At 28.5% G+C, this 27278-nt stretch overlaps 4 protein-coding genes across 7 annotated transcripts in view; 3 read left to right on the forward strand and 1 right to left on the reverse strand.

Annotated features, from left to right (window-relative positions):
- Nucleotides 1-861: 861 nt before the first annotated feature.
- On the forward strand, nt 862-3233 carry LOC128956342 (kelch-like protein diablo). Its single transcript, XM_054302060.1, has 4 exons — nt 862-1258; nt 1360-2325; nt 2408-2839; nt 2919-3233. Exons 1-4 carry the CDS (start codon nt 1048-1050, stop codon nt 3065-3067), a joined length of 1758 nt encoding a protein of 585 aa, XP_054158035.1. The 5' UTR covers nt 862-1047; the 3' UTR covers nt 3068-3233.
- A 722-nt stretch (nt 3234-3955) lies between these two features.
- LOC128956091 (aspartate--tRNA ligase, mitochondrial-like) lies at nt 3956-6397 on the forward strand. Its single transcript, XM_054301773.1, has 6 exons — nt 3956-4756; nt 4844-5020; nt 5096-5275; nt 5368-5454; nt 5544-5777; nt 5852-6397. The coding sequence occupies exons 1-6, from the start codon at nt 3956-3958 to the stop codon at nt 6395-6397; spliced, it is 2025 nt and encodes a 674-aa protein (XP_054157748.1).
- A 5496-nt stretch (nt 6398-11893) lies between these two features.
- Nucleotides 11894-17964, reverse strand: LOC128956313 (target of rapamycin complex 2 subunit MAPKAP1-like). Of its 2 annotated transcripts, none has more exons than XM_054302014.1 (8): nt 17687-17964; nt 15274-15482; nt 15029-15220; nt 14446-14968; nt 13187-13293; nt 12929-13042; nt 12257-12511; nt 11894-12090 (listed from the first exon to the last, which is right to left on the reverse strand). In XM_054302014.1, exons 2-8 carry the CDS (start codon nt 15428-15430, stop codon nt 11894-11896), a joined length of 1545 nt encoding a protein of 514 aa, XP_054157989.1. In that variant the 5' UTR covers nt 15431-15482; nt 17687-17964. The 2 variants fall into 2 exon arrangements, with proteins under 2 accessions (XP_054157989.1, XP_054157988.1); XM_054302013.1 differs by having other exon boundaries at nt 15274-15560.
- A 548-nt stretch (nt 17965-18512) lies between these two features.
- The window catches only part of LOC128956294 (homeobox protein extradenticle-like), a 149685-nt gene continuing 140919 nt past the window's right edge, over nt 18513-27278 (forward strand). For 2 of the 3 annotated variants that reach the window (XM_054301991.1, XM_054301989.1), the window contains exons 1-2: nt 18514-20448; nt 21625-21698. In XM_054301991.1, coding sequence (XP_054157966.1) covers nt 20177-20448; nt 21625-21698 — 346 coding nt within the window. In that variant the 5' untranslated portion in view covers nt 18514-20176. Of the gene's footprint in view, nt 20449-21624; nt 21699-27278 lie in introns of all 3 variants that reach the window. The other variant, XM_054301990.1, reaches the window with a different exon arrangement.

Raw genomic sequence — 27278 nt, forward strand, 5'->3', positions numbered from 1 at the left:
CTATAGAGTGACCAACAATCAGGAGGACTACTATACAGTACTTAATGTTTATTAGAATTTGAAAAAATATTTATAATTTTAAAATTTTTATTTAGTATTTTATTTTTATTTTTTAGAAAACATTGTCTAAAAAAATTGTATATCAATTATTTTGATAATTAGTATGATTTAACATAACATTATTAATTGATTAAATAATTTTAAAAAAAAAATAAATTAACATCAAGAACATATTAAATACTCTAATTAAAATAAAAATAAATATATAAAAAATAATATTATTTTTGCTATTAATTGATTAAAAAAATAACTAGTAAAGTTTTTTTTATAAAAATGTTAATTTAGAAAAACACGTATATTTGTAGTAGTAGTAGCAGTAAATGTTACTTGATAATATTTTTATTACAAAAATAAATTAACTAATTTTATTGGAAAAATTAATTACTATAATACAAAAAAAATAAATATACAGAAATTATTTTTTTTTGTGGATACACTATTTGGTAACCATATAATTGAACCAAATTTATAACTATTAATATTAAACTTTAATCATTACAAGTATAAAAAATAGTTTAACAATAAATAAAAAAAACTATTGAATAATACGTGACGTTATTTATGTATAATATAAATGAGTCAAACTGTATATTATGGCTTCGCGTATATTAAATACAGTAATAATAATAATAATAACAATAATAATAGTAAACATTGAAAGAGAAAATAAAATAAAATAAAAATAAATAAAATAAAAATAAATAAAATAATAATTATTTTTTGAATCAATTGTTTGACACAAATATCATAAATAACTAAATAATTAATTAATTTAAATGATATATCAATTGTAACGGCAATTGATTTTTTAAACTCTTCAATGACGGGAACAGCTGTTGGCCAACAAAGATGATTAGTTCATCGGCAGCCACAACAACGGCGGCGATACTATAACAACCCCTCCCTCCCACCCGATTGATTGATTGGTGACCAACTTTTGTGTTGGTTTATCGGCCGGGCCGACTATTGAACACTTTATTGGCCACTATGGGTGACATTCTGCGCGAGTGCGACCTCGAAAGGCCGCCATCGCCGGCCAGATTGGAGTACACATCGGAAAAACATTCCCGACTTATACTGGACTCGTTGAACGTTTTGCGCCGTCGGCGTGAACTGTGCGATGTTGTCCTAATTGTCGGCCAACGGAAGATTCTGGCCCATCGGGTAGTACTGTCGGCTTGTAGTCCATATTTTTTAGGTATGACTTTTTTTTGGCTGATGATTCGGGTGACCACATGTTTTAACCACTTTCTCTCTCTCTCTCTCTCTCTCTCTCTATATATATATATATATATATAGCTATGTTTACGGGAGAATTGGCCGAAAGCCGACAGACAGAAGTGATCATCCGTGACATTGACGAACACGCTATGGAACTGCTGGTAGATTTTGCCTACTCTTCGCAGATAGTGGTCGAAGAAGGCAATGTTCAGGTCCTACTTCCAGCCGCCTGTTTGCTACAGATGAGCGAAATACAAGAAGTTTGCTGCGAATTCCTGAAGAAACAGTTAGATCCGAGCAATTGTCTGGGTATTCGTGCCTTTGCTGACACACATTCGTGTCAAGAGTTGCTACTATTTGCCGATAAGTACACTCAGGACAGGTTCCAGGAGGTGATCGAAAACGAAGAGTTTCTCCTATTGCCTGTCAATCAACTCATTGATATCATATCGTCGGATGAACTGAATGTCCGAACAGAGGAACAGGTCTACAGTGCCCTAATGTTATGGGTTAAGTACAATGTTAGCGAACGGCGCCAGCATTTGGCACATGTTCTCCAACACGTGCGGCTGTCGCAGTTGACGGCCAAATATTTGGTGGGAACAGTAGGTTCGGATTTGTTAATCAAAAGCGATGACGCCTGCCGTGACTTAGTGGATGAAGCAAAAAACTATTTGCTATTGCCTCAGGAACGGCCATTGATGGTCGGACCGCGATTTAGGGCCCGTAAGCCTGTCCGTCGCGGTGAAGTTTTGTTTGCCGTCGGCGGCTGGTGTAGTGGCGATGCCATTGCCAGTGTCGAGCGCTACGATCCCCAATCAAACGAGTGGCGAATGGTTGCACCGATGACTAAACGCCGATGCGGTGTCGGCTGTGCCGTCCTATCCGACCTGTTATACGCTGTCGGCGGACACGACGGCCAAAGCTATCTGAACAGTATTGAACGCTACGATCCGCATACGAACCAGTGGTGCAGTGATGTGGCTCCGACCAGCTCTTGCCGGACGTCGGTAGGCGTTGCCGTTTTGGACGGGTTTCTCTACGGTATGTAAATACTAAATATATTATGACTTACCGGTATATATGTATATATTTAACTCAATTTGATTCCCGATTGGATCTCCAGCTGTTGGCGGTCAGGATGGTGTTTCGTGTCTGAATTTTGTCGAACGATACGATCCGCAAACCAATCGCTGGAACAAAGTATCGGGAATGAGTACCAAACGTCTAGGGGTAGCCGTAGCCGTACTCGGCGGCCATTTGTACGCTATAGGCGGCTCGGATGGTACATCACCGTTGAATACAGTGGAACGATACGATCCCAGATCCAATCGATGGTGTCCAGTGGCGCCGATGGGCACCCGTCGCAAACATTTAGGATGCGCTGTCTATAACAATATGATATACGCTGTCGGCGGCCGAGACGATACCACTGAGTTGAGTTCAGCCGAACGATATAATCCCCAATCAAATCAATGGCAACCGATTGTTGCGATGACCTCCCGGCGTTCGGGTGTCGGTCTAGCAGTGGTTAATGGTTTGCTCTACGCTGTCGGCGGTATGTATTGATTACTTTGATAACTGATACGGTAATACTGATTGAAATAATAATCACTTTTTTTGTTTGTTTGTTTCAGGTTTTGATGGATCAACATATTTGAAGACAATTGAAGTATACGATCCGGAAAAAAATCAATGGTGTCTATGCGGGTCAATGAACTATAGGAGACTGGGAGGCGGTGTCGGTGTTATACGTATACCACATCTGGAAACATATTTTAGATGAGATAACCAGATGACTGATTGACTGATTTTTTTTAGTAGTGTCTGTCTGTCTGTTAAAAACTTACCATAACTTGTATTAAATTATTATTCAAAAATCATTGAATCAAAAGATATTATCATTTGTTTGTTTATTTTTTATTTTATTTTTTCATTTTACCGGTTAATTAAAAAAAATAATTGGTTTATTTAATAATAACTTTTTTGTTTGTGTCGATACACTTATATATATCTTGTTAATTATGATGAATTTTTTTCTTTATTTTTTAAAAAATAAATTGAAATAAAATAGAAATGTTATTATTAAAAATGAACAGGCTAATATTTTTTGGGTGGCGTGGGGTGGGGTATGTACAAACTAGAGAGGTTATAACTGATACAATTTTGGTTTGAATGAAAGAGATAATTTAAAATATATATATAGATAATGAAAAAATTAACTTTAAATTTACATTATATTTACTGTACATTAATATAAATAATAGTTAAATTTATTATTATCATTACTATTAATAATTGATTATTTTTTTTAATAAACCTAAAAACCTAAGAAAAAATAGGATTTTATACTAAAACTTTATATTCAAAAAAAAAAACTTTAGGTTTGGTTTTTTTATTATTACAAAATTGTGTTTTAGTTTATCATATCTATTAAAAAAACACATTTAATACATAAACACATACTTTATGGTTACAAATGTTATTAACAAATATGTGATGCAATCAATAATACAGTAATAAAATAATTAAAAAATTGTGATTTAAAACTAATAATTAATTAAATAATTATTACTATTTATTATAACAAAAACATATAAATCAATCAATTATTACATCAAATGTGAAACAATAAAACCATTGATTGATATAATAATAATAATATCCGTCAGTTATGTTGCAATCAGTGGCCAAAAACTGTTTGCGCGGACAAACAAATCACATGTTTTTTATACGAAAAAAACTTTTTAACAAACATTTTATTATTAATAAAAAATCTTCAATTTTTACCGCTTATTATAGCGGCCAGCGGTGGTCGTCCTCGTTGTCGGCGTCAACAATCATCGGTAAAAAAGTGGACGACATTAATCATACCGTCAATGCCGGCCATAAACCAGATGAAGAAGATCAACCATTGAATGCCATATCAAACAACAACAGCCGCGTCGGCGTCAATACATTTGTCAACCGTAGTCATACGTGCGGCCAATTGACGGCCGCAGATGTTGGCCACAGGGTTCGGCTAAGCGGTTGGATTCAATATCAACGATACGGGAAATTCATGATTATTAGAGACTCGTACGGAACTACACAAGTCATGCTCGGCGACAGACGGCTGCAAAAAGTGGTCAACAAATTAACCACCGAATCGGTAGTTGAAGTGGTCGGCCAAGTAGTCAACCGGCCAGCGAAAGACGTTAACAACCAGTTGTCTACCGGTTCGGTTGAAGTGATTGCCGATGAGGTGACCGTTTTGAACGAATGTCGCCGCGACCTACCGTTTGTTGTCCGCGACTATAATAAAGTAACGGAAAAGACACGACTCGAGTACCGATACATTGATTTAAGACATCAACGATTGCAGCGAGTGTTGCGACTGAGATCAGCGGTAATCAACAAAATGAGACAATTGTTGGCCGATAAGTACGGGTTTGTCGAAGTAGAGACACCGACACTATTCAAACCAACACCCGGTGTATGTCTTGAGTGAGAGAGAGAGAGAGAGAGAATTGTTATTTTATTTCAATTGATTTGTTTGAACCTCTTTTTCTCTCCAAAAAAGGGCGCCAAAGAGTTTGTTGTGTCCACCGATTTCAAGGATCAGTTCTACAATCTGGTCCAAAGTCCTCAACAATTCAAACAACTATTGATGATCGGCGGTATCGATCGGTACTTCCAAATTGCCCGATGCTATCGAAATGAAGGAACAAAACCCGATCGACAGCCAGAGTTTACACAAGTATTTTGGATTTATAATTGTTTTGTTTATCAATTGATTTGTTTATGAAAATTAAACTTTTTTTTTATCTTTTAGTTAGATTTAGAAATGTCTTTTACCAATGAAGACGGCATAATGTCGCTGATAGAGGAAGTGATTCAGTATTGTTGGCCATTTAGTGATGACAATATTCAGCTACCGTTTCGGCGAATGACATATTCAGATGCCATACGTGACTATGGATCTGATAAACCAGATCTTAGATCTGATACTAAAGTGTGTGTTTGTGTTGTCGTCAATACAAAAATAAATAGTAGTTTTAATTAAATACTTATTTTTTATTTTCTATAAATCTATTAATTTAATAGTTAAAAGAAATCAATATTAAACATCAATTAATGAGTGATAATACTGACGATGAAATTTGTGTCACTTATCTAATCAATACATCAGATGTGAGTTAAGATTTATAAAAAAAAAGATATTTATTAACTGTAATTATCGGTAATTTTTATTGAATTTTTTTACCACAAAAAAATAATAGATGGAAACCAAAGATAAGTTAACAGAATTAAAGAAATCTATTGCAGAAATCAAGAGAGAGTTTCAATACAATGGACGACTCGATTGTATTGATTGTTGTGAAGATTATCTATCATCGTTTGATCAAATCGGTGACAATTTGAAGACTAGTATCACCAATGAGTTAGATAGTAGTAGTAGTCATCTAACAAGCGATGATCACTTATTTGTTGCCATCGGTGCCAAAGATGATGTGGTAAGCGATGTGGTGTTAGCCCTAAAAATTACCGTAAATTTCTTAATTAACAGTAAATTATTTTTATTTTTAAGTACCAATTAATGGGTCGATTGCGAGCCGATTGGGTTAAACTCACGAATAGCCACAACAACAACAAAGAGTTGTCATTTATTTGGATCACAGATTTTCCACTGTTTTTACAACAAAAAGACTCATCACAGCTGCTCCTGGAGTCAGCCCATCATCCGTTTACAGCACCACAACAGCAACACTTGGAACAGTTATACACTGATCCGCTATCAGTATTGGGCCGACACTTTGATTTGGTACTCAACGGCCAGGAAGTGGGCGGCGGTTCCATACGAATACACGACCATAAAATGCAAGAGTTTGTACTCAAACAGATCCTTAAGGAAGACACCGATTCGATGCAGTATTTTTTGGACGCTTTACGTAGCGGTTGTCCGCCGCACGGCGGCATTGCATTGGGTTTGGATCGCCTGATAGCTATTATGTGTCGACAGGAATCGATACGCGATGTAATGGCTTTCCCGAAGTCGGCCAACGGTCGCGATTTGATGGCCGGATCGCCGGCACCGTTGGCGCCAGCCGTCAGACAACACTATCATTTAAATTAATGATTTTTTTGAAAACTGTTTTGCAATTAATATATCAAATATAGTATTTTGTATTAATTTATAAGAAAAAAGTGTTTACAAAAAATTGTATATATTTTTAGAAAAAAGAGTTAGAAATAATTTGAATTATTTTATGAAAGTTGATAAAAATACTATTATTTCTTCTCTCTCTCTCTCTCTCTCTCTCTCTCTCTCTCTCTCTCTCTCTCTCTCTCTCTTTGTTTGTTTGTTTGTTTGTCTATTTATTTATCTATAATATATTACCGATCCATCGAAAACTAAATTTATTACCCAATTATTTGTTTTTTTTTGTGTTAATTTATATATGATTTAAGATTTATTTATAGATAATTATATAAATGCTAGAAAAAAGCTAATATAATCATAAAAACTTAGTATAAAGACTATTGTATTATTTATTTTTAGAATTATACTGGTTGATACAAAATGTACGTGAACAAATTCAATTGCTAATAACATTTTTATTATTAATTCAAATTATTTGTTTTTTTAATATGAGATCATATATTAACCTAAATTTGATAATATTTTTGATCCCATGCTTTTAGACCATTTTTGGCCAATTTCCGGTGTGTTTTCCCAAAGGTCTATTAAAATTACTTTTTTAAGACAATTTTTGGTCTTAAACTTTTGGTCTAGTTTAGACGATTCTTAAGATAAAATAATACTTTAAAATATTTCTAACACAACTATGACTGTTTAACATTCATTGTAAAGTATGATAATAATACATAATTGAATCATAATTGACATAATGTCTAATCATTGGCCGATATATCGAGACACGTATTACAAAAATAAAACAATTTTATAAATCAATAAACAATTTGTATTAATTATGATGAATAAAAAAATCTATATTAAAATACTATTTTTAAAATTAGTATTTTAAAAAACAGTATCTAAATTCAATGTCTCTGTAATACTACTACTCTATATATGAATTTTTAATAGACTTTAATAGAATTTAAATTAATTAAAAAAATACATATATTATATATATTGAAAATTACTGTTCAAACAAATTAAACAAAATATTTATATTTTTTAAAAAATATTTATTAAATACTATCTAATATAATACTGTCTATTGAATTAGTTAACAAAAAAAACTTCATTTACAATAAATTAAATTAAATATATTATAAAATTAAATAAAAAAAACTAACTAAAAGTAAATAAAATAAAAGTGTTTAAGATATCAATAGAAAATTTGTTGTTTAATTAGAAATTGTTTAAACTTGGGTCTCATTTTCAGATACATAAGCCCTGACTCGGTGTATGTGCTTTGCTTTGACAGTGTGACTGTCAATCGGACCAATCGCTCCAATTTGGACAACGATTGTAATCCCGTGTCTGTCAATACAACACCACTTAATATCAAATGATTGAGTTTTGGCAAATAGACGGCCAGATCGGCAAAAAACGGATCCTGTATTTGGACGCCATTGATAGTCAATTGTGTCAATTGTCGACATCGGTTCAACATATCGCTGGTCAGCACAAAGTTTTTGTAGTTTATTGGATAACCAGAAACTGATAGTCCAGTCACACGAGTGCCGCCAAACACTGCATTGATATCATCGATCAATGGCTTGAAGTCATCCATAAAAACTTCTGACCTGTAGGTAAATCGTCTCAATTTTGGACAATTGTCTACCAATTGCTGGAACTGTTGTCTACTAAACTTTCCATAGAAAAGAAAAATATTGACATCAGTTAATGAACCGAAACATGTAAAACAATTCATAAGTTTTTCAATGTATTGATTAGTAATGCAAAACATGAGCTCTGATATCGGTATTTGTCTTTTGCGGCAAATATCGGCAAACAATACAAACTTGTCGACAGTATTGTTATAATAGTCATTAGTTAGGACAATGTAGAAGCGTTTGAGTTGTTTAATAATCAAATTTGTTGTGTCTTCACCGGTAGTATCGTCAACATTACCGATAACAATGTCATCGATGGTAAGCCAATAGCTGACGGTTTGCAATCGTGGCATCGATGGTAACAATTGTCTTATTTGTTTTCTCATTGATTCGGAAATTTTAAATAACTTCAATTGTCCGCCAAATTTGTTCAACAATTTGACGACCGTTTTGTCACTAATGAAATGCTTGGCATAGGATGTAAAGTGTGTCAATTGACTCAACTCGTTGACCACCAAAACAGTCAACTCATCATAGATTTTGTCTATAAAGGCATCAATTTTTCTGTTATCCATAATTTCCTCAATATATTCTTCATCGATCTCTACTTCCTCTTCGACCATATCGTCGTCAATATTGTCATCGTTATCGTTGATTACCAGTTCATCATTGACTACCTCTTCATCGTTGTCTACGTCTTCATCACTGTCTACATGTTCATCATTATCTGACTCTTCATCATTGACTACCAATTCTTTGACTTTTTTCTCCAAATTGTAATCAATTTTAAGCCAAACTTTCGATATGTTTCTACACTTTCTCAACACTGACTGCCAGTTATCTGAACAGAGTTTCGGATACATTAATGGATCAAATGTATTGCCATTGACTAACATTACCACTACATCGACATTGAGTTCATCGACTGTATTGAACATCAATTGTTGCCATTGTTTGGATATCGATTCAAATCTGAATTTGTCTTCAAATGTCAGATAAGTTAACAACAGTTCAGTTAAGTCGTCGCCGAAGCGCTCGAACGAGTCTTTTGGCGATCTATTCATTCTTCAATAAAAAAAAATGTGAAACAAGTCTTAGATAACTGAATATATTGTTAACAATCGATAGATAATTATTAATATTTTCTAAATAATAATTATCTCAACGAATCTAATGTTAAACTCGTTTAAAATAATATAAAGTTTTGGCAATATTTTATTTTTCAAATAATTAATTTTCACGTAAATTGTTTTAGTCAATTAAATTTTATTTTATTTTCTACTAATTTATTTAATATTAATATTATTATTGTTTTTTTTTAAAAAAAAACATTAGTTTAAAATAATGCATTAATAAAACTACAAATAATTATAAATATTAATAAACTATTATTATAAATTACATTACATTAACTAAACTAAATATATTTTATTATTTAAAAACTTAATAAAACTGTCTAATAAATTTAAATTTAAATTTATATTGCTTAGTATTTATCAGCAAAAAATAATAGTTCTAATAAATACTAAAAAAAATAAAATATATAACTAATAATTAATTAAGTAAATTAATAATGATTTTGCGTTTTTTTTTTAAATAATAAATTTTGTTAACTAATAATTTTAATTTAAAATTCAATTATATTATTAAAAATCTTTAAATCGATTAATTCCGTACTTAATGTTAATATTATAATAAACAAACAAAAAATTAATAAAAATTAATAATAAATGAAAACTTTGTAGCTATTATTTATATTAGTTTAATTTATTAGCCTTACATATTTTATTTAATATTTAAATGTTTAAATAACAAATAATAATTAAGTAAAAATAATTATAACTAAAATTATTATTGAGTTTGAAAATATTATAAATTTTAGAAAAACATTTTTTAATTATATATATATATATTTTTAATGAAAAAAAATAATACTATTGATATATATATATATATATATCAGGGTTAGTAAGAGGGGTAAGGCCAAAATACCCCCCTAAGATCGAGATTTTGGGATTTTACAACCCCAGACTTTTTGACCAAATGGGAAAAATTGACCCCCCCTAAAATTTTTTTTGTTTTTAAAATTTATATGAATCTAATTATTGATTAAAAATAAGTAAAAAAAAGTTAAAAATAACGTTAAAACTCATCTAAAAATAACATAATTTTAATTAAAATATTAAACTAAAAAATTAAAAATTGCCTATTTGTTGAAAAGAGCCCTTTAAAAATTTAATAAAAATCTTACCCCACCCAATACCTCCCCCCCCCCAAGATTTTTCGAGAATTTTGTAAATTTTACCCCGGTCTACCCCCTAAAATCCAAAACATTGCTTAACCCTGATATATATATATATATAATAAATTTTATTTTACAAACTGTAAATCTTAAAATAATTATAATTGATAATTAATTAAATATAAATATTGTTTTAATAAGGAATTATTAATAATTTTTAAAATAATAAATATATAACTATTTATTAATAAAACAAACAAAAAATAAAATTTATAGCTATTATTATATTATTATAACACCAAATAGTGGTTACAAAAATTATATACAATACTGTACTAATTGAACTATTTCTACTGTATAAATATATAACTTTATATATATATGTTAAAAATATAAACTATTAATAATATATAAATAATTTTTTTTGTAAATAATTAGTAATTTTATTAAACTTATAAACTAATAAAATTTAGTCAAATAAAGTCATTTAAACATTTATTTTTAATAGATATGTAAATTATTATTTATTATTTATAATCAAAGTTTCATGTTATTAAAAAAATTGTTTAATTAGTGTTAAAATTAGTAAATTAAAATTTTTAGTTGAAAAATATTACTAACACATTCATAAATTATTAAAGTCTAATAATAATAATAATTTAGTTTATTTATATTTTTTGCAATTGTATTAATTTAAATTTTAAATTGTGTTCAATAAGTGATAAAATATAAATAAAATAAAATAAAATAATAATAATAATAAAACTTTGTATTCAATTTCAAACATGTGCAATTTATTTTGTAATTTAAAAAATAAATTAATAATTAAAATGTTAAACTATTTCAAAACAATTAATGGTGAGTAAAATCTCTAAAAAAATAAATTGTTTTTATTTATTAAAAAATTATATATATATATAAATTAACTATAATTTAATTAGTAATTAATTAAAATTATTAAATTTTAACTGGATAATTTTTGCTAACTTAAATATTTGATACACTAGATGTCGCATGCATATCTAGTAAGTTATTTTTAAAATTAATTTTGATTAAAAAAAATAATATTTAAAACTTGATAATTAAATTTAAAGTTAAAAACAATGCAAATATATATTACTTAATAATATTATTATTGATTTTAAATAGTAATTAGTCATATATATATATAGATATAAAATAAATAAAATTATTTGATTGAAATAATATAGTATACAAATACTGAGTGTAAAAAACATAGTATTTTCCAGTATATACGGTAAGTATTAAATTATTTTAGTATATAATATTTAAATTGCATTATAATTAGTAACTAAAAATTAACAATAAAATAATAATTTAATTCATATATTCCAATAACTTTTTTTTATTGACTTTAATAACTATAATAAACTTAAAACAGTTATAACTATAATATTGTATTAAAAAGTATGCAATAAATTCTAAAATATTATTATTAAATCATTACAAATATTAACAAACAATTCAAAATATATATATATTTACATTCACATTAAAAATATACACTTTTTAAAAATGACTAAATTCTCGTTTAAAATTTTTTTTTTATATAAAATAAATTTAAAAATTATATTTCTTAAGATTCTTATGCTCTTTGAGTACAAAGTACTCGTCTCGGATATGACTGGATTTCATTTTCATAACAAAATGTAATTTTTTCAATATTTCATTTGTTATACTAGTTTCGGCTTCAAATGTCCAGTGCTTATAGTCTATACCATTCCAGTAGACAACTTTGAATGTCGACTTTCCCGTATCTATACAGATATATATATATATATATAAATAATAAAAAATCATAATTAATATATAAATTAAAAAATAATTATCATTTAGTTTACAATAATCTCTCTCTCTCTCTCACAGACTCACTCACACACTTATATTATACACCGATATAATAAAACAATAAAAAAACTAAACTGAGTTTATGTGCCAACAATTCGCAAAGTATAACGTCTTCGTCATTAACGGTAACCGCTTTTGGTTGCCATTGAAAGAAGCCTTTGTTGGCCATCGGTGTGACCTCTATTTTATCACCACTGATACCCAATTCGACTTCAGCGGTTCGGCCGTATTTGTTAATAGCCGTTACAGTGTATGACTTATAGAGTGGTGCCTCCATTGCTGTCATATCTAAGTCATAACGATTTGTCGGACGACTATCATTGACTTCAACTAAACAAATTGAAACAAACAAACAAAAAAATCAATTTTATTTTTAGCGATAATTTACAAAAATCATATATTAAAGCTAATTATTTGTAAAAATAATTTATATAACCTATATATAGATATGACTAATATAAAGTTAACTTTTATTTTATTACTATTACTTCAAACTTATTATATTATATAATATTTGGCTTTTATTTGGCAATCAATTGTCTCATACAATATAGTAAAATATAAAATTAGTGAAATAAATAAATAAATTTTAAATATACTAAATAATTTGTATAATTTTTAATTATAAAATAATAATATTAGAGTATGTATCTGTATTACCGTATTACTGTATTTGTATTACCGATAAGGTATGATAACAACAACAAAATAATGGTCAAACAAAAACATCATTATTATTAATATTACCTAATGGCTGGTCGGGTACCAATACAAACTCAAGTGTATTACAATCGCTTAATGTTTGCTTCAAATCTAAGGCAACGCCGGGCTCATTACGCTTCTCCAGCTTATAGCTAACACCTATAATACAAAAAAAAAACAAAAATAATTTGGATAAATGATGATAAGTGACTAAACATTTGAGAGAGTGAGAGAGCGCTATCCCATTGATGATAGCAATCACTTATATTTATATACTGTATATATATATATATATATATATACCTTTCACTAGAGATGGTCTTCTCTTTTTGATAGTCAACTCCAACAGCTCTTGAAGTGTTAGCTGAAGACTATTGACTTGAATTTTGGAAAAAACTTCATCGATATAACTAATAGATAATAACAAACAATATAAAAAAAAAATAATAAATGAGAAAATAAATTATCAAATAATAATCATTATTATATACTGTATATAAGTCTATACTTATATATATATATATATAGCTATATAAGCTATATACAGTCGATGACAAAATTGATGAACGAGGTTTTTTGTGTATATCTTTAGAATGGAAATGAACTAGAACAAAAAAAAATTTTTGCTACTATTATTTATTGGGACGGTCAGTTTGGTATTGCCACTTTTTTTGTAATTGGGCACAGGTATGCAAGGACAGGGATGGTCAATATCTCGAAAACTATAATAGATATTAAAGTTTTATAAATTGCTAATTATACTAAATCTGATAATATTGGACACGTGTTTTGGCATTTTTAATTTTATTGCAAAGTATTCAAACAAAATTAATTTTTTTGTTGCAAAAATCAAAATTTAAGAGACCATATCTTTTAAACGCATCATTATATCATGATTTAGTTAATTGATTTAAATTCTATATTTTAGTACTAACAATTCATCTATACATTAAATTTAGTTAGCTTGTTTAGTTTTTTAAATATTTGTAAATTAATTTTTTTCTATTGTAATTATTTATAGATTTTGTTATCAATGTTATGTAATAGAAGACAATAATTAGTACTTAATTACAATAGAAAAAAATTAATTTACAAATATTTAAAAAACTAAACAAGCTAACTAAATTTAATGTATAGATGAATTGTTAGTACTAAAATATAGAATTTAAATCAATTAACTAAATCATGATATAATGATGCGTTTAAAAGATATGGTCTCTTAAATTTTGATTTTTGCAACAAAAAAATTAATTTTGTTTGAATACTTTGCAATAAAATTAAAAATGCCAAAACACGTGTCCAATATTATCAGATTTAGTATAATTAGCAATTTATAAAACTTTAATATCTATTATAGTTTTCGAGATATTGACCATCCCTGTCCTTGCATACCTGTGCCCAATTACAAAAAAAGTGGCAATACCAAACTGACCGTCCCAATAAATAATAGTAGCAAAAAATTTTTTTTGTTCTAGTTCATTTCCATTCTAAAGATATACACAAAAAACCTCGTTCATCAATTTTGTCATCGACTGTATATATATATATATCACTGCAATTACATTGTAACTAATATATTGTTTTCGTGTTCATCTTTTTCGACCAGTGCCAGCACCGGGAAACCGAATTTGGCCATAAATTCTTTAGCATTAAGACTAGGAAAATCGGGATCAACTTCACCATTCTCTTCGGCAATCCTCAGGGAATAGTTGGCAACATTGGGTTTGAGTCGGGGCTCTTTGGCCTCATTGGTGTACTGCCAACAAATGAGACCGATTAGGTCGCCGACTCGGGCATTGATCTGTATGACCACTTCCATGGGGTGTTGACGTTGTTCGCCGGCTAACATTGTCAAATAGATTGTTATCCGTTTGGTTGGTGTTCCCTCACTGACCCGGCCGTCGAAACGGGCGTATTCAAGGAACGGGTTATTCGGAATGTTCGGACAGTTTTCCAATTGTAAACTTAGTGCCGATTTTTTCTTCAATGGTTTCGGCGTGTCTTTCGTTTGTTGTTCAATCAGTTTTACATCATTATCGTCGGCTTTGAGCTCTTTTTTCGGAAACAACTCATTTATTTCATAGTCTATGAACCAAAAAAAAAATTATTGACAATAATAACAACAACGACAACACCAACACAAACCTGTCAACGAATACGGACTTGTCTTCCATTGGATTGTTTTGACTTTAGACTGGCTTTTCTTTTCAAGTTTTAACTTTTCCAGCCGTTGGGCAGTATTTGATCGGCGCCTGACACCAATCAGTTCCATATCGGACATAATATCGTAGGACTGGGCCGCCTCTAACAGTTCCGATTTGGTTTCCAATTCAATAGCTATTTTTTTGCATTAAAAGTTAGACAACAACAACAAACTCTAATACACATACTCTTCAATAGATCCATATCTTCGACATCATTATCGTCATATTGATTGCGTATGGATTCGTTAAGCATAACCATTTCGCACATACCGGTGTCATCGCAGGTAATAAACGAGTGTCTTATATGCGATAGTATAAAACTCTTGTCATCGTAGAAAGCCATCACCCGTTTATAGAGAGGATACCCAAACAAACGTACACAAACCCACCACTAACTACCAGTGCAATCATAAATTTGTATACAAGAAAAACAAACTAAGTTATCACTGTATTAACAGGTAATTGTCGTAAACCTATTTGATAATAGATAGAGAAAATAAACTAACGTTAATAAATACTAAATTTATTTTATAATAATTTAATTTTATTCAAAATTGTTTTCACTCTCATTCTCTCTCTCTCTCTCTCTCTCTAAACATTTACAAAAATTAAAGTCAAGAATTTTTAGTTGTTATATAAAAAAGCTATTAATTAAGTATATTTTTTTGAGAGAAAAAAAACATATTAACTATGATGTCATAAACAAATAAGATTTGATTATTATTTTATTTTGCATACAAACTATTACTGATATAAAACTTTTATAAAATTGAGTTTTTAGTGAAGTCTTGACAGTCACAAGAAATTAATGCAAAATTAAATATATATTTTCTCTCTCTCTCTCTCTAATACATTCAGAGCACCCGTTTTTTTGTTTGATTGACAGGACTGGCAATTAAATGACTATTTCTTTCATTAAAAGTCATCAAAAAAAATTTTTTTTTGGATGTGTCGCTCAAACTTTTTTTTTGCAAACATTTCATACATCAGTTTATTATTTATAAATAAATATAATTTTTAATTATATTATATATTAATAGCAATAGTATTTAGAAACCCTTTTATTTATACACACATATAAAAAAATATATATACATACAGTATATTTAGCTCTTAAATCTATTCACCAATCAATTCAATTTTGACTATTTTGATTAAATCAGTAATTAGTGGTAATAAGTGATTATATGGTAGAGAAAGAGAGAGTATATATAAAGTATATTAAATAACTATCACATCAAATGGTATATTAAAAAAACACATTTATCATAAAATATTATGAAATGATATCCCTAAATGATATGCAAATTTATTATATATATATATATATTATATAATATAAGTTAAGTAATTATATCGGTAACTAATATATTTTGATTTTCATTTAATATAACATAACATAACGTTTTTTTATTAAAAGTAATGATTTTGAAATATACAAAAAATAATAATACATAAAGTAATAGTTAATACCGTATAATACTAACTAATTTGTAACTTAAGAGAGAAAGAGAGAGATGATATGATATGTCAAATACAATAAAAGTTATGAATAATTTTTTTGTTGTTGAAAAAAAATACAAATATATTATAATATATTATATTATATAGTCTCACATATAATACATTTATGACAAAACATATAATAATTATCTCTAAATGTATTATAAAATACATGAGCGATGGGGAGTGAGAGAGAGAGAGAGAGAGAGAGAGAGAGAGAGAGAGAGAGCAAAAAATATGATGATTTGTGTCAAAAGTCACACAAAAGCATTGGTGGTATTGTTGTTGTTATTATTGTCGATTGGATATCATATATATATATATATATATGATCATTGGATCAGCTCTTTATATACTATAGATGAATATATAGCTAACTCAGTCTCACTTTTTTTCTACTCAACTATTTTTGATGATAAGTTTTATACACAGTTTTTCCATTAATGTCACTCAACATCACATTAAACACAATAACCCACGAAAATCCAACACTAGATATCTATATATATAAAGTAAAATTAGAATTAATGATTGTATGCCTCGATTTCCCACAACATACCGGAGCCGTACAGTAGTTATGAGAGAGAGAGTTAGAGAGTGATCTCCCTTTCCCAGTGCGAGTGCCGTCACTTTATGCACACATACTCTAACCCTATACCGCATATAAACTGTACGTGCATTATATATATATATATATATATATATGTGGACCCAACAAAAAATATATAGCATTTCGTTGTTGTTATTAAAAAAAACCTAACATTTTGTTGGATGATATAACCGATTAGCATATCATACATACATACATAACCCATACATACTATTACAACAACAACAATATTTGATGGTCAGTATATAGACTATCAAACTACTAATATGACACCAGATATGACTGCACCGACAACGACACCACCGCACACATAGACACACACACAGGTAGTCATCAATTAGGGCATACATAGGATATACAGTACCACACATAGTGTATACTAACCAGACATTTACAATGGGATTGACATATGAAAAGACATGCAAAACAAAATTGACTGACTATTCATAATATGATTATAAACTTTATATATATATATATACTTACAAAATGGTTGTACCGATGATCATAATCATTGGTTTACCAATTGATTAGTTAGTTAATTGTTTTTTTTTGTTAAAAACTAATTTTCTTCAACAAAACATTTATTAATTTAAGAGAAACTGTATGTTAAACACTAACTCAACTCCCGGCACACAAACACATCACAACACACACACACATAGCATAACACAAACACAACAACACAGCTGTCAGTCAAAAACATAACACAACCAAAACATACAGACAACCAGTTTGTCAGCCATTGTGGTTCAGTATATGTTATAAAATCCAGTAGTTTTGGTACCTTTTCATATAGAATCAATTGGATAGAGTTTGCATACAATCCTATTTGTATAGAATAGTACCAAATTGTTAATGGGTAGGCGATACCGGTATTTTATTCCTGGTTTTGCCAGCGATTCCAGCAATCAATCAAAACCCGCCTGACGTCAGGCTAACTGAGCCCAGCGTTTAGGGCGACCCCTGACAGCACTGTTAGATAGATAAGAGAGAGAGAGAGGAGAGAGGAGAGAGGAGAGAGAGTGCAACTCGTGTTTGTAACTCAGGCACCGATTGGTTGGCGAAACCGATTCAAAAAAAAACTACTAAAACGGCGAAACCTATTATATAGGGTCTGCCCTCTCTCTCTCTCTCTCTCAAACACATACACGCCCTCTCACACTGTCAACATGTGTGTACATTAAGGGAAAGGGGGGGTAATAGTTGTGTAGGCATGTCATACACCAGAGTTGATGGCTGGGTTTTGAGTGGCATTTCACAAATGGTATCCACCTTTTAGAGAGAGAGAGAGAGAGAGACTGAAAGAGAGGAACTGGTAATCTCCTCGCGCGCTCTCTTCAATAGCTCTGGCTGTCCATCAAAATAAAACTTTTGCTAACTGAGCGCTAGTAGTAGTGTTGTGTTTGTAACAGACTGACAGACTCTCTCTGTATAGTAGTGTATACATACTGTACATACAGTTTTTGATAGACAACAACACTGTGTGTGTATGTATGACTGATTTGCCATTGATTTGCAATACTAGTGCTTAAAACACTGTTTGATAAGCACTGAGAGGACTGTTGTGTTTGTGTTTGTTGTGTATAATATATCTATCAGTCGAGTCAGTCATTCATTCATTCATTCATTCAATTCATTTAAGTTATATCACTCTCACTCTCATTGATTTACAATAGAATGATATGTCTCTCAATTGTCTAACAATTATTATTAGTAGTAATAGTAATACTAATAATAATAATAATAATAATATTTGTTTGTTATTGTCATTACAACAACAATGATAACAACGACAACAATAACAACATCAACATCAACGACAACAACGCGATGACTGCTATTATCAATATTGCTGTCACACACTGTCACATGTGTACCACCACTGTTGTTGTCGTTGCTGACAATTGAAGACATCAAACAAAATTAAATGATAGACCAATCAGTCAAAAATTAATGGATAATTAGTGTCAACAATAAAAATAAAATAATTTTTATTTTCAATTTGTAAACAAACCGCCAAATTGTTTGTGTGTTTTTTTGATTAGTGGTGACATATGCCGTGTCTTATTATTCCTCATCAGCTAAGACAGCAGCCATCAATCAGTTGACACATCAATAATATATATATATATACATTGTTTGTCATCATCATCAACCCATCACCGACACTAACCACTTAAAAGTAGACAACTGTCTAATTATTATTATTGTTGTTGATGTGTGCGGTGTGTCTAATCTGATCCCAATCACCATCTGATCTGTCAATTAATTAAAATTGATTTTTTAAAATTATCACTAAATCTAATTTGTTTAACCAATTGGATGCGAGAGAGAGAGAGAGAGAGAGAGACATACTCGCGAAGATACATCACTACCATCACTTGTGACACACATATAGTAAACAATACGAGAGAGAGTCGTGCGATTTGTGACAACAAATAAAAAAAACAAAGACAACAATATTGTCATTAAATAATAATAATAATAAACAAAACAACAAAAAAAAACAAGACTTTCTTGTTTTTGTTGCAAATAAGACACACAATAACCGCAACGGTTTAATCAACCGAAACTAAATCACAAAAAATAGAAAACACGTGCAGTTTCGGTGTGTGTTATATATATATATATACCGCTCTCGCGCGCACCCGATTCACGCGACCCGTGGAACTGGTCGGGAACTGGTGGTGGCCAACATTTTTTTTTAGTGAAGGATTAATTAACACTCAATAAACAAAAAATAGTGAAAAACTTTTTATTTTAAGATAATAATAATTGATTGGCCAATAATCGGCAATTGAATCAATCAAATCAAAGCGGACACCCAATTGATTGTTGAAATTGTGTCCATATTTGACTCATCGGCACCGGGAGACTATATTACCGCCGCCGCCGCAAACTTTATTATTAGTGTTTTTTAAATAAATTTTTTTTTAAAAATTAATAAAATAATTGTGTGTTTTTCATCATATTATGGACAATAGCCGACACTCTCATTCGCTATCCATAATGCATGCCGTCTCACAACAAATGTCTGCCCACGTAGTACCGCAGCCGCCGCACGGCTACGGCGGACTAAGCGACCTATCGACGGCTGGCCAGACAGGAGGCAACGGTGACGGCGGAGTCGGCGGCGCCGATCAACGTAAACACGATATATCGGAAATATTGCAACAAATTATGAACATAACTGACCAAAGTCTCGATGAGGCTCAGGCCAGGTCTGTATTGTCATCAAATAACAGGTTTTTATTGTTTTATTGCCATTTAATTTAGTATTTTTTTTATAAAAAAAAGTTTTATTATTTTAGTTAATTTAGTAGTATTATATAAAATAATACATATATTATAACTTATATGATATTTATAAAATAAAAAAACGATTATATATTGTTATTATTATTAGTAGTATTTTATTATTAATAATAGAAATATTATTATTATTATTATTTTACTGATCGATTTATTTATTTATTATTATTATTAGTTTTATTATATATTTTTTGTTTTCATGCATTTTTATCATTTATTATTATTATTATTATTACACTAATTTGTTGTTATTATTGTTGTTTTTTATTTACCCCCAAAAAAATATATTAATGATATTTAAAAATTTATATTAGGTTTTAGTATTAAAAAAAATTAATTATTTTATTTTATTATTATTTATATTAGTTTGAATTATTATTATTATTATTTTGTTTTCTCTGGCCAAACATTTTTTTGTATAGTTGTTATAATTGCTATTTATTATTTGAATTATTATTTTATTTTATTTTTAAAACAAAAAATATTTCACACCAAATAGTATAGCAATTAATTTATATACAGATATATATATATATATATATATATATACGGTATATATTATAAATATTTTAAAAGATATTAATTTTTTGATTTATTATATACTGTATATTCAATGTTATTTTTATGACTCTTTTTTATATATGCTATTTATAATTATTAATGGCACTATTAATAATAAATACTGAAATAATAATAATAATAATCTTTTTTGATTGCAATTATAATGAGATAATAACAACATAGAAATATATATATACTGTACCTAAAATAGCTGAAAACAAAAAATATAAATAAAATCAATTTTTTAGTAGTAATAGTTTGCTTTTAGGTTTTAATTAAAAAATTCAATTTGATTTTTAACATTACCAAAACAATAACAACAACAACATTATTATTAAACTAATAAATTTGAAAAACACTTTAATAATTTGCTTCAATAGTTTTGTTGTTGTTGTGTTGTTTTGGGTGTTTGTTATGCCATTTAATATTAATTGTCTGTTATTTTTTTTTATTTTGTTTTTTTTGTGAATATTTTATTTCATACATATATCTATCCATATATACATATATGTATTCATCATCATCATCATCAACAACAACATTAATAGGAAGCATACATTGAACTGTCATCGCATGAAACCGGCCCTATTCAGCGTACTGTGCGAGATCAAGGAGAAGACAGGTATGTCCTCTTTTTTAAAGATTATGTCTAATTTTTATAAAGATCATTAATAATAATAATAATATTATTAAGAGACCAATTAGTTTAGTATAGTATGTGAGGCATACACACAGACACATGTATGTCTCCGCGCACATGCATTTAGTTTTTGTGTGTCTATCAATCAATTTTAGTCTAATTTATCTAAATATTAGACAACATTATCGATATCTCTTTTTTTAAAAAAATAAAAAGCCATTTAAAACAAAACAAAAATTAACATAAGTATCAGGGTTTATTTTAAAATTATGAATTTCATATTGTTTCATATTTTAATTGTAAATTAATTTTTATTGTTATTACAATTACTATTAGTTTTTTTTTGTGTATTTCGATGACAAATCATTTGTCAATTTGTTTTTGTTTTGTGTGGTATGTTTAGACAATTGATTTTTGTGTTGTAATATACAGTAATTATATTCAATTATTGTTAATATTTTCACACAAAAAAAATTATTTATTATTTTTTTTTGTGAAAACTTTATCAATTACTGTCAATCAATTCAAATAGTATTTTTGGTTCACATTTTATTTACTATTTATTTTAATTTTTTTTCTGGTCAACTTAGTTGACTACCAAAAAAAAATACCAGTGATATGTATATACAGTATATATATACCATCACTGTAGTAGTGGTGTAACCGATGAGGCGCTTGAATTGTGCTTATAATTCAAAAATAGTGTTGAATACCATACCAGCCATTTCATGGCGCTCCCTATCTCTCTCTCCCCTACCCTCCCTATTTCTCCCCCTCCCCCTAACTGTCCCTTAGAGTTGCAGAAAAAGTAGTATAAGTTTTTTTTTCTCTCTCTGTCTCTCTTTGACTTTACAGCTGTTTCTTTAACTCCCGATTTCCCGCAGATTTAGAAAATTATTTTTTTCCTTTAATCTCTCTCACGAAACGATAAGTTGTAATATTTTTTTTTGCTAAGAAAAAAAAGTTATGTCAAAAGTATACCAAAAAAATTATTAGTATTTTTTGACTTAAACTTTGACTTTAGGAAAGAGAGAGAGAGAGAGAGAGAGAGAGAGAGAGAGAGAGAGAGAGAGAGAGAGAGAAATCGGTCAAAGATTTTTCAACAAATTTTTAGCTATAATAATAGATTTGATTTGTTTTATTTACAAACTTATTATTATTATTAGTATTATTATTACTATTATTTTAGATAAACTTGATTTTTTGTTGACTATTTTTTGTTGTTGTTAGCTTTTGAAAAAACAATTGATGCTAAACATTGTTTATCTTATTTTTTTGTTTTGGTTGTATTATAATTTTTGTTTTAACATTAACTGTATATACGATAATAATACTGTAATAATAATACAGTATTAATTATTTTTGAATTTAAGATTTTAAATATAAGTCTTAAATATATTAAATATATATTTATCGATATATATATATAATTTGCAATCTATTAGGTAATAGTCATTTGAATATACATACAGAGAGAGAGAGACCCCACAAAAAATGTGCACACATTTGTCTCTCCATAATAATAATAATAATGATGATAGCCTCACACACATACCCACTGTTGATCCCCGACCCGGACCGACACATAAGTCTCTGAGCCAAGAATTCAACTTAAAAATAAAAACATTTTAAAAAAAGATGAATGATTTGAAAGGAAGTTAAGATGTGTTTCACAAGCGATGATGATAATGATGAGCGCCATTACTCCCGACACTGGCACACATACATACCAATGTGTGTGTGTGTCTCTCTTATGCAAAAAATAAACTATCTCTCTCTCCCTCCCTGTGCACCCTCTCTTCCTCGTCGTTGTGGTGCAATAACTTATATATATTATCTTATAGTTGACACATGTAAGTGAATTGGGCACTGGTAGCCTATCAGTCTTGTGATAAATTAGGTCTTGAGAGGCAATGTGAGAGAGAGAGACAGAGAGAGACCAGAGCGCCCTATCCTAAGTGCTCAGTCTATGCATATAAGTCTATTCATCTGTGTATTGCCATTCATCGATGGATGGATGGATGTGCTGACCCTTTTTTTAACACTAGTAGTGGACTACCATAGAGTTGTTGAGCCATTTATTTGTCATTTATTTTTGTCGATTAGTTTGTTTATAATGTGTGTGTCATTTGTTTGGCAAAGAGAGAGAGAGAGAGAGAGAAATTTGTAGCAATTGTCTCATTCATTCATAGAGAGTGTATGTACAGTATGTATGTATTAAAAAGATTTTTTTTTTGTGAAGTCAATCACTCATATAGTTATTGAAAGCCTGTATGTTTGAAAAAAAAGTTATGACTAGTTTTATTGAAATAAAAAATCGTCCCAAAAAAATAGTGGGTCCTCTCTCTCACACACACATACATACAGTGCTTAGACATACATATATGAAAGTCAGTCGTCTAAATAGTGGAGAGAGAGAGAGAAATGGATGGATATTTTCACGATTCATATATACATTTGTTATATTATTATTATTATTATTATTATTAGTTAGACATTGAGATTTTTGAACAGAAAATATATAATATATACAATATATACCATTCCCCGTATAGATGTGGGTATTGAAGAGCCCTAACTTTATAAAGGCTCCTCTTATATGTGTGTACAGTATGTATCTATGTATGTGTGTGTGTGTGTAGTAGTGATATTGGGTGCGGTTCAACACATACACATACATTTTGCTTGTATAGTAGTACTGTAATAGTATTGATAGCCCGGCCAAGGACTGTGCGATCGGCTGACGAAAATACCATCTCTTTTAGCACTATTTCCTTCAAAAAGTCGAGAGATATTTTTGATGTGTAAAATGCCGTACAAACTGCTTAACAAAAGTTGTTTACCGTAGGCTCTAACCATAGGTAGGGTATGGTTCTCTCTCTCTCTCTCTCTCTCTCTCTTAGTATTCAAATACCCTTACCTTAAGATTTTTTTCAGTGGACTCTGATTTTAAACATTGTATGAAACTATGGTATGGAAACTATATATTGATTTGAAATTTGAATAACCGTTTATTTTTTGGTTGTTGTTGACATATCTGAGCCATAGATCTAGTGGTGTAGTACTAGTAGTAGATCCTACTGTCTGTCAAATATTTTGAAATAATAATTTTTAAACACATATATGAAGACAATTAATATATTTATTATTATTAGTAATTGATTACTGTTTTTCTATTTGTTGTAAACATAATGTGTGTAATTTATATCTATGATGTGTAAATTATAACATTTTTTTAATTAATAGTATTTAAACACTGTATATATATATTTTTATATTTATTTAATCCCATTTATATGCCCATCAATTTTTATTTTTGATGCATTGATTAGATAATAGTGTTGTAAAAAACTATATGTTTATGTATGTATGTGTTGACTACAGTACTACTATATATTGACAAATTATATTGATTAATGTGTTTTTCAAAAAAAAAAAAAAAAAAATAATCAATACATACATTTAAATGTTTAGTGTGTCATTTTATTTATATTTACAAAAACGCTAATTTAAAAGATAATAATAATAATTGTGTTAAATGTAAAGTAAAATTTATTTATTTATTATTATTATTTTATATTACGATAAATAAAAAGATATTTGACTTGAAATTAAATGAAAATTCACATAATATTTCTATATATATATATATTGTTGTTGAAAAATAATGAATATATAATATATTTATTGACTTTTTAATTGTTTTTTAATATATATTATTTTGTTTCTTTTTTGTCATTATATTAATAATAATAATAATAATGACAATAATAATAATAATGATGTTTTTCTATTTGAAAAAAATAGTTAATTATTATTTTAATAATATTCATAGTATAATAATAAATAGAAATCAATTTTACAAAAACAAAAAAAACTTGATATTTAATATAAATTTTCATAACTAAATGTTTTTTTGAAAATACAAAATATTTTCATGAATTTTTTATTTATATATATATATTTATTTATATACATACTGTATATATATTGATGCCTTTATATGTATACATGTACTGTATATTTCATAAAGTATTTATTATTATATAATTTACATTTTATCAGCATTTGGTGTGTGTTACGGCCCTATGAAATGCTTTTCACATATTATTTATGAGTTTTTATATATACATATGTATTATATGACATATAAAATGCAATTTCTTATTAGATATTGTATGTGTGGTGTTGTGTTGTGCGATGCACTGGTATTATACAGTAGATATGTATTTGTAATATATTTATACTTATATTTTTCATATATATATATATATACAGCCAGTAGTATCACCACCACCACCACCATCACTACCACCACTACCACTAGCTTCTCACATATATAAATGTATATAAATTTTTATATCTATGTATTTAATATGTAATATTCATAGCACTGGGAGACTGACTACTCGTGTTGTTGTTGTTGTTGTTGTCAGAAGCAAACCACCAGAAAAATCATGGCTTATATGGCACCCGATAGGAGAGAGAAAGAAAGAGAGAAAGAAAGAGAGAGAGAGAGAGAGGCACTGACTTTGTTGGATATATGGCTATAGAAAGAGAGGCACAAAAAAGTCATGTTTTATATACAATAATATTATATAACATAAACTATAATTTGATTGAATATATTATATATATATAAAAAAATAACTAATGTTAATATAATTTTTTATAATAAATAATAATATGTGAAAACAACAATTTGCCATTTTTTATGGATGTATATATATATATATATATATTATATATAACACCATGTATACTCACGCCATGTATATAACAAGTAACACATTAAATAAATAGCAATAAATAAAAAAAGACCCTTTCCTTGCCTTTTTTGGTTTTTGGGTAAACCATATAACAAGCACTGGTATTGTTATTACACACTGGTATATATATATGGTTAGTGAGCGATGAGTGTCCGAACCGTTAGCTTTTTATATTGCATTTCAATTCATAAATCATCGTAAACTTCATACAACACTTGTGTTGTTATACTGTATGTATGTATGTGTGTGTAATTCATTTGTTTTAATTGTTATTTATTTGGTGTTAAACTTATAAATTATATATTTATATATAATAAATGTTTTTTATATTTAAACTGAAATATATATATATAATATTATTTATTAGCCAAATATTTTTTTCGGTTGTATACTTATATACGGGTATAGTGTGTATACGGCATATACAGTGTGTATAGTTTTTTTCGTAATATAAATATAATACAATATATATATATATATTTATGGCTATAATTTTATTTTTGTAGTGAGAAACTTGAAATTCAATACTTGTTAAACAATATTATATTTCAACCAACAAAAAAAATATATAAAAAAATAAAATTATATACACTGTATGGTGTTTTTTGTGGGTACAAACAATTTTTCTCCTCAAATAATATTTTTCCCCCTCAATAGTATATATATTATATGTCTTATTATTTATTAGTATTATTATTTTTATTTATTTATTTTTTGTTTCATTTTTTTCTGGGGTGACATTATTTTCGGTATAAAATTTCGTTAATTAATAACATATAGTTTGTTGTGTTGT

This window comes from Oppia nitens, unplaced genomic scaffold, assembly GCF_028296485.1.
Source record: "Oppia nitens isolate AA-2021 unplaced genomic scaffold, nextdenovo-longstitch-racon4-pilon3 scaffold2_pilon_pilon_pilon, whole genome shotgun sequence".
Lineage (NCBI taxonomy): Eukaryota > Metazoa > Arthropoda > Arachnida > Sarcoptiformes > Oppiidae > Oppia > Oppia nitens.

What these genes read in the sequence shown, in the direction of transcription:
- LOC128956342 (XM_054302060.1), top strand. Translation starts at nt 1,048, where the DNA reads ATGGGTGACATTCTGCGCGAGTGCGACCTCGAAAGGCCGCCATCGCCG. An exon ending in TTGTAGTCCATATTTTTTAG is followed by an intron (nt 1,259 to 1,359) that starts GTATGACTTTTT and finishes ATATATATATAG; the next exon opens with CTATGTTTACGGGAGAATTG. An exon ending in TTTGGACGGGTTTCTCTACG is followed by an intron (nt 2,326 to 2,407) that starts GTATGTAAATAC and finishes TTGGATCTCCAG; the next exon opens with CTGTTGGCGGTCAGGATGGT.
- LOC128956091 (XM_054301773.1), top strand. Translation starts at nt 3,956, where the DNA reads ATGTTGCAATCAGTGGCCAAAAACTGTTTGCGCGGACAAACAAATCAC. An exon ending in TATTCAAACCAACACCCGGT is followed by an intron (nt 4,757 to 4,843) that starts GTATGTCTTGAG and finishes TCTCCAAAAAAG; the next exon opens with GGCGCCAAAGAGTTTGTTGT. An exon ending in TCGGTGCCAAAGATGATGTG is followed by an intron (nt 5,778 to 5,851) that starts GTAAGCGATGTG and finishes TTTATTTTTAAG; the next exon opens with TACCAATTAATGGGTCGATT.
- LOC128956313 (XM_054302014.1), bottom strand. Translation starts at nt 15,430, where the DNA reads ATGGCTTTCTACGATGACAAGAGTTTTATACTATCGCATATAAGACAC. An exon ending in AGATATGGATCTATTGAAGA is followed by an intron (nt 15,221 to 15,273) that starts GTATGTGTATTA and finishes GCAAAAAAATAG; the next exon opens with CTATTGAATTGGAAACCAAA. An exon ending in GGTACCCGACCAGCCATTAG is followed by an intron (nt 12,512 to 12,928) that starts GTAATATTAATA and finishes CAATTTGTTTAG; the next exon opens with TTGAAGTCAATGATAGTCGT.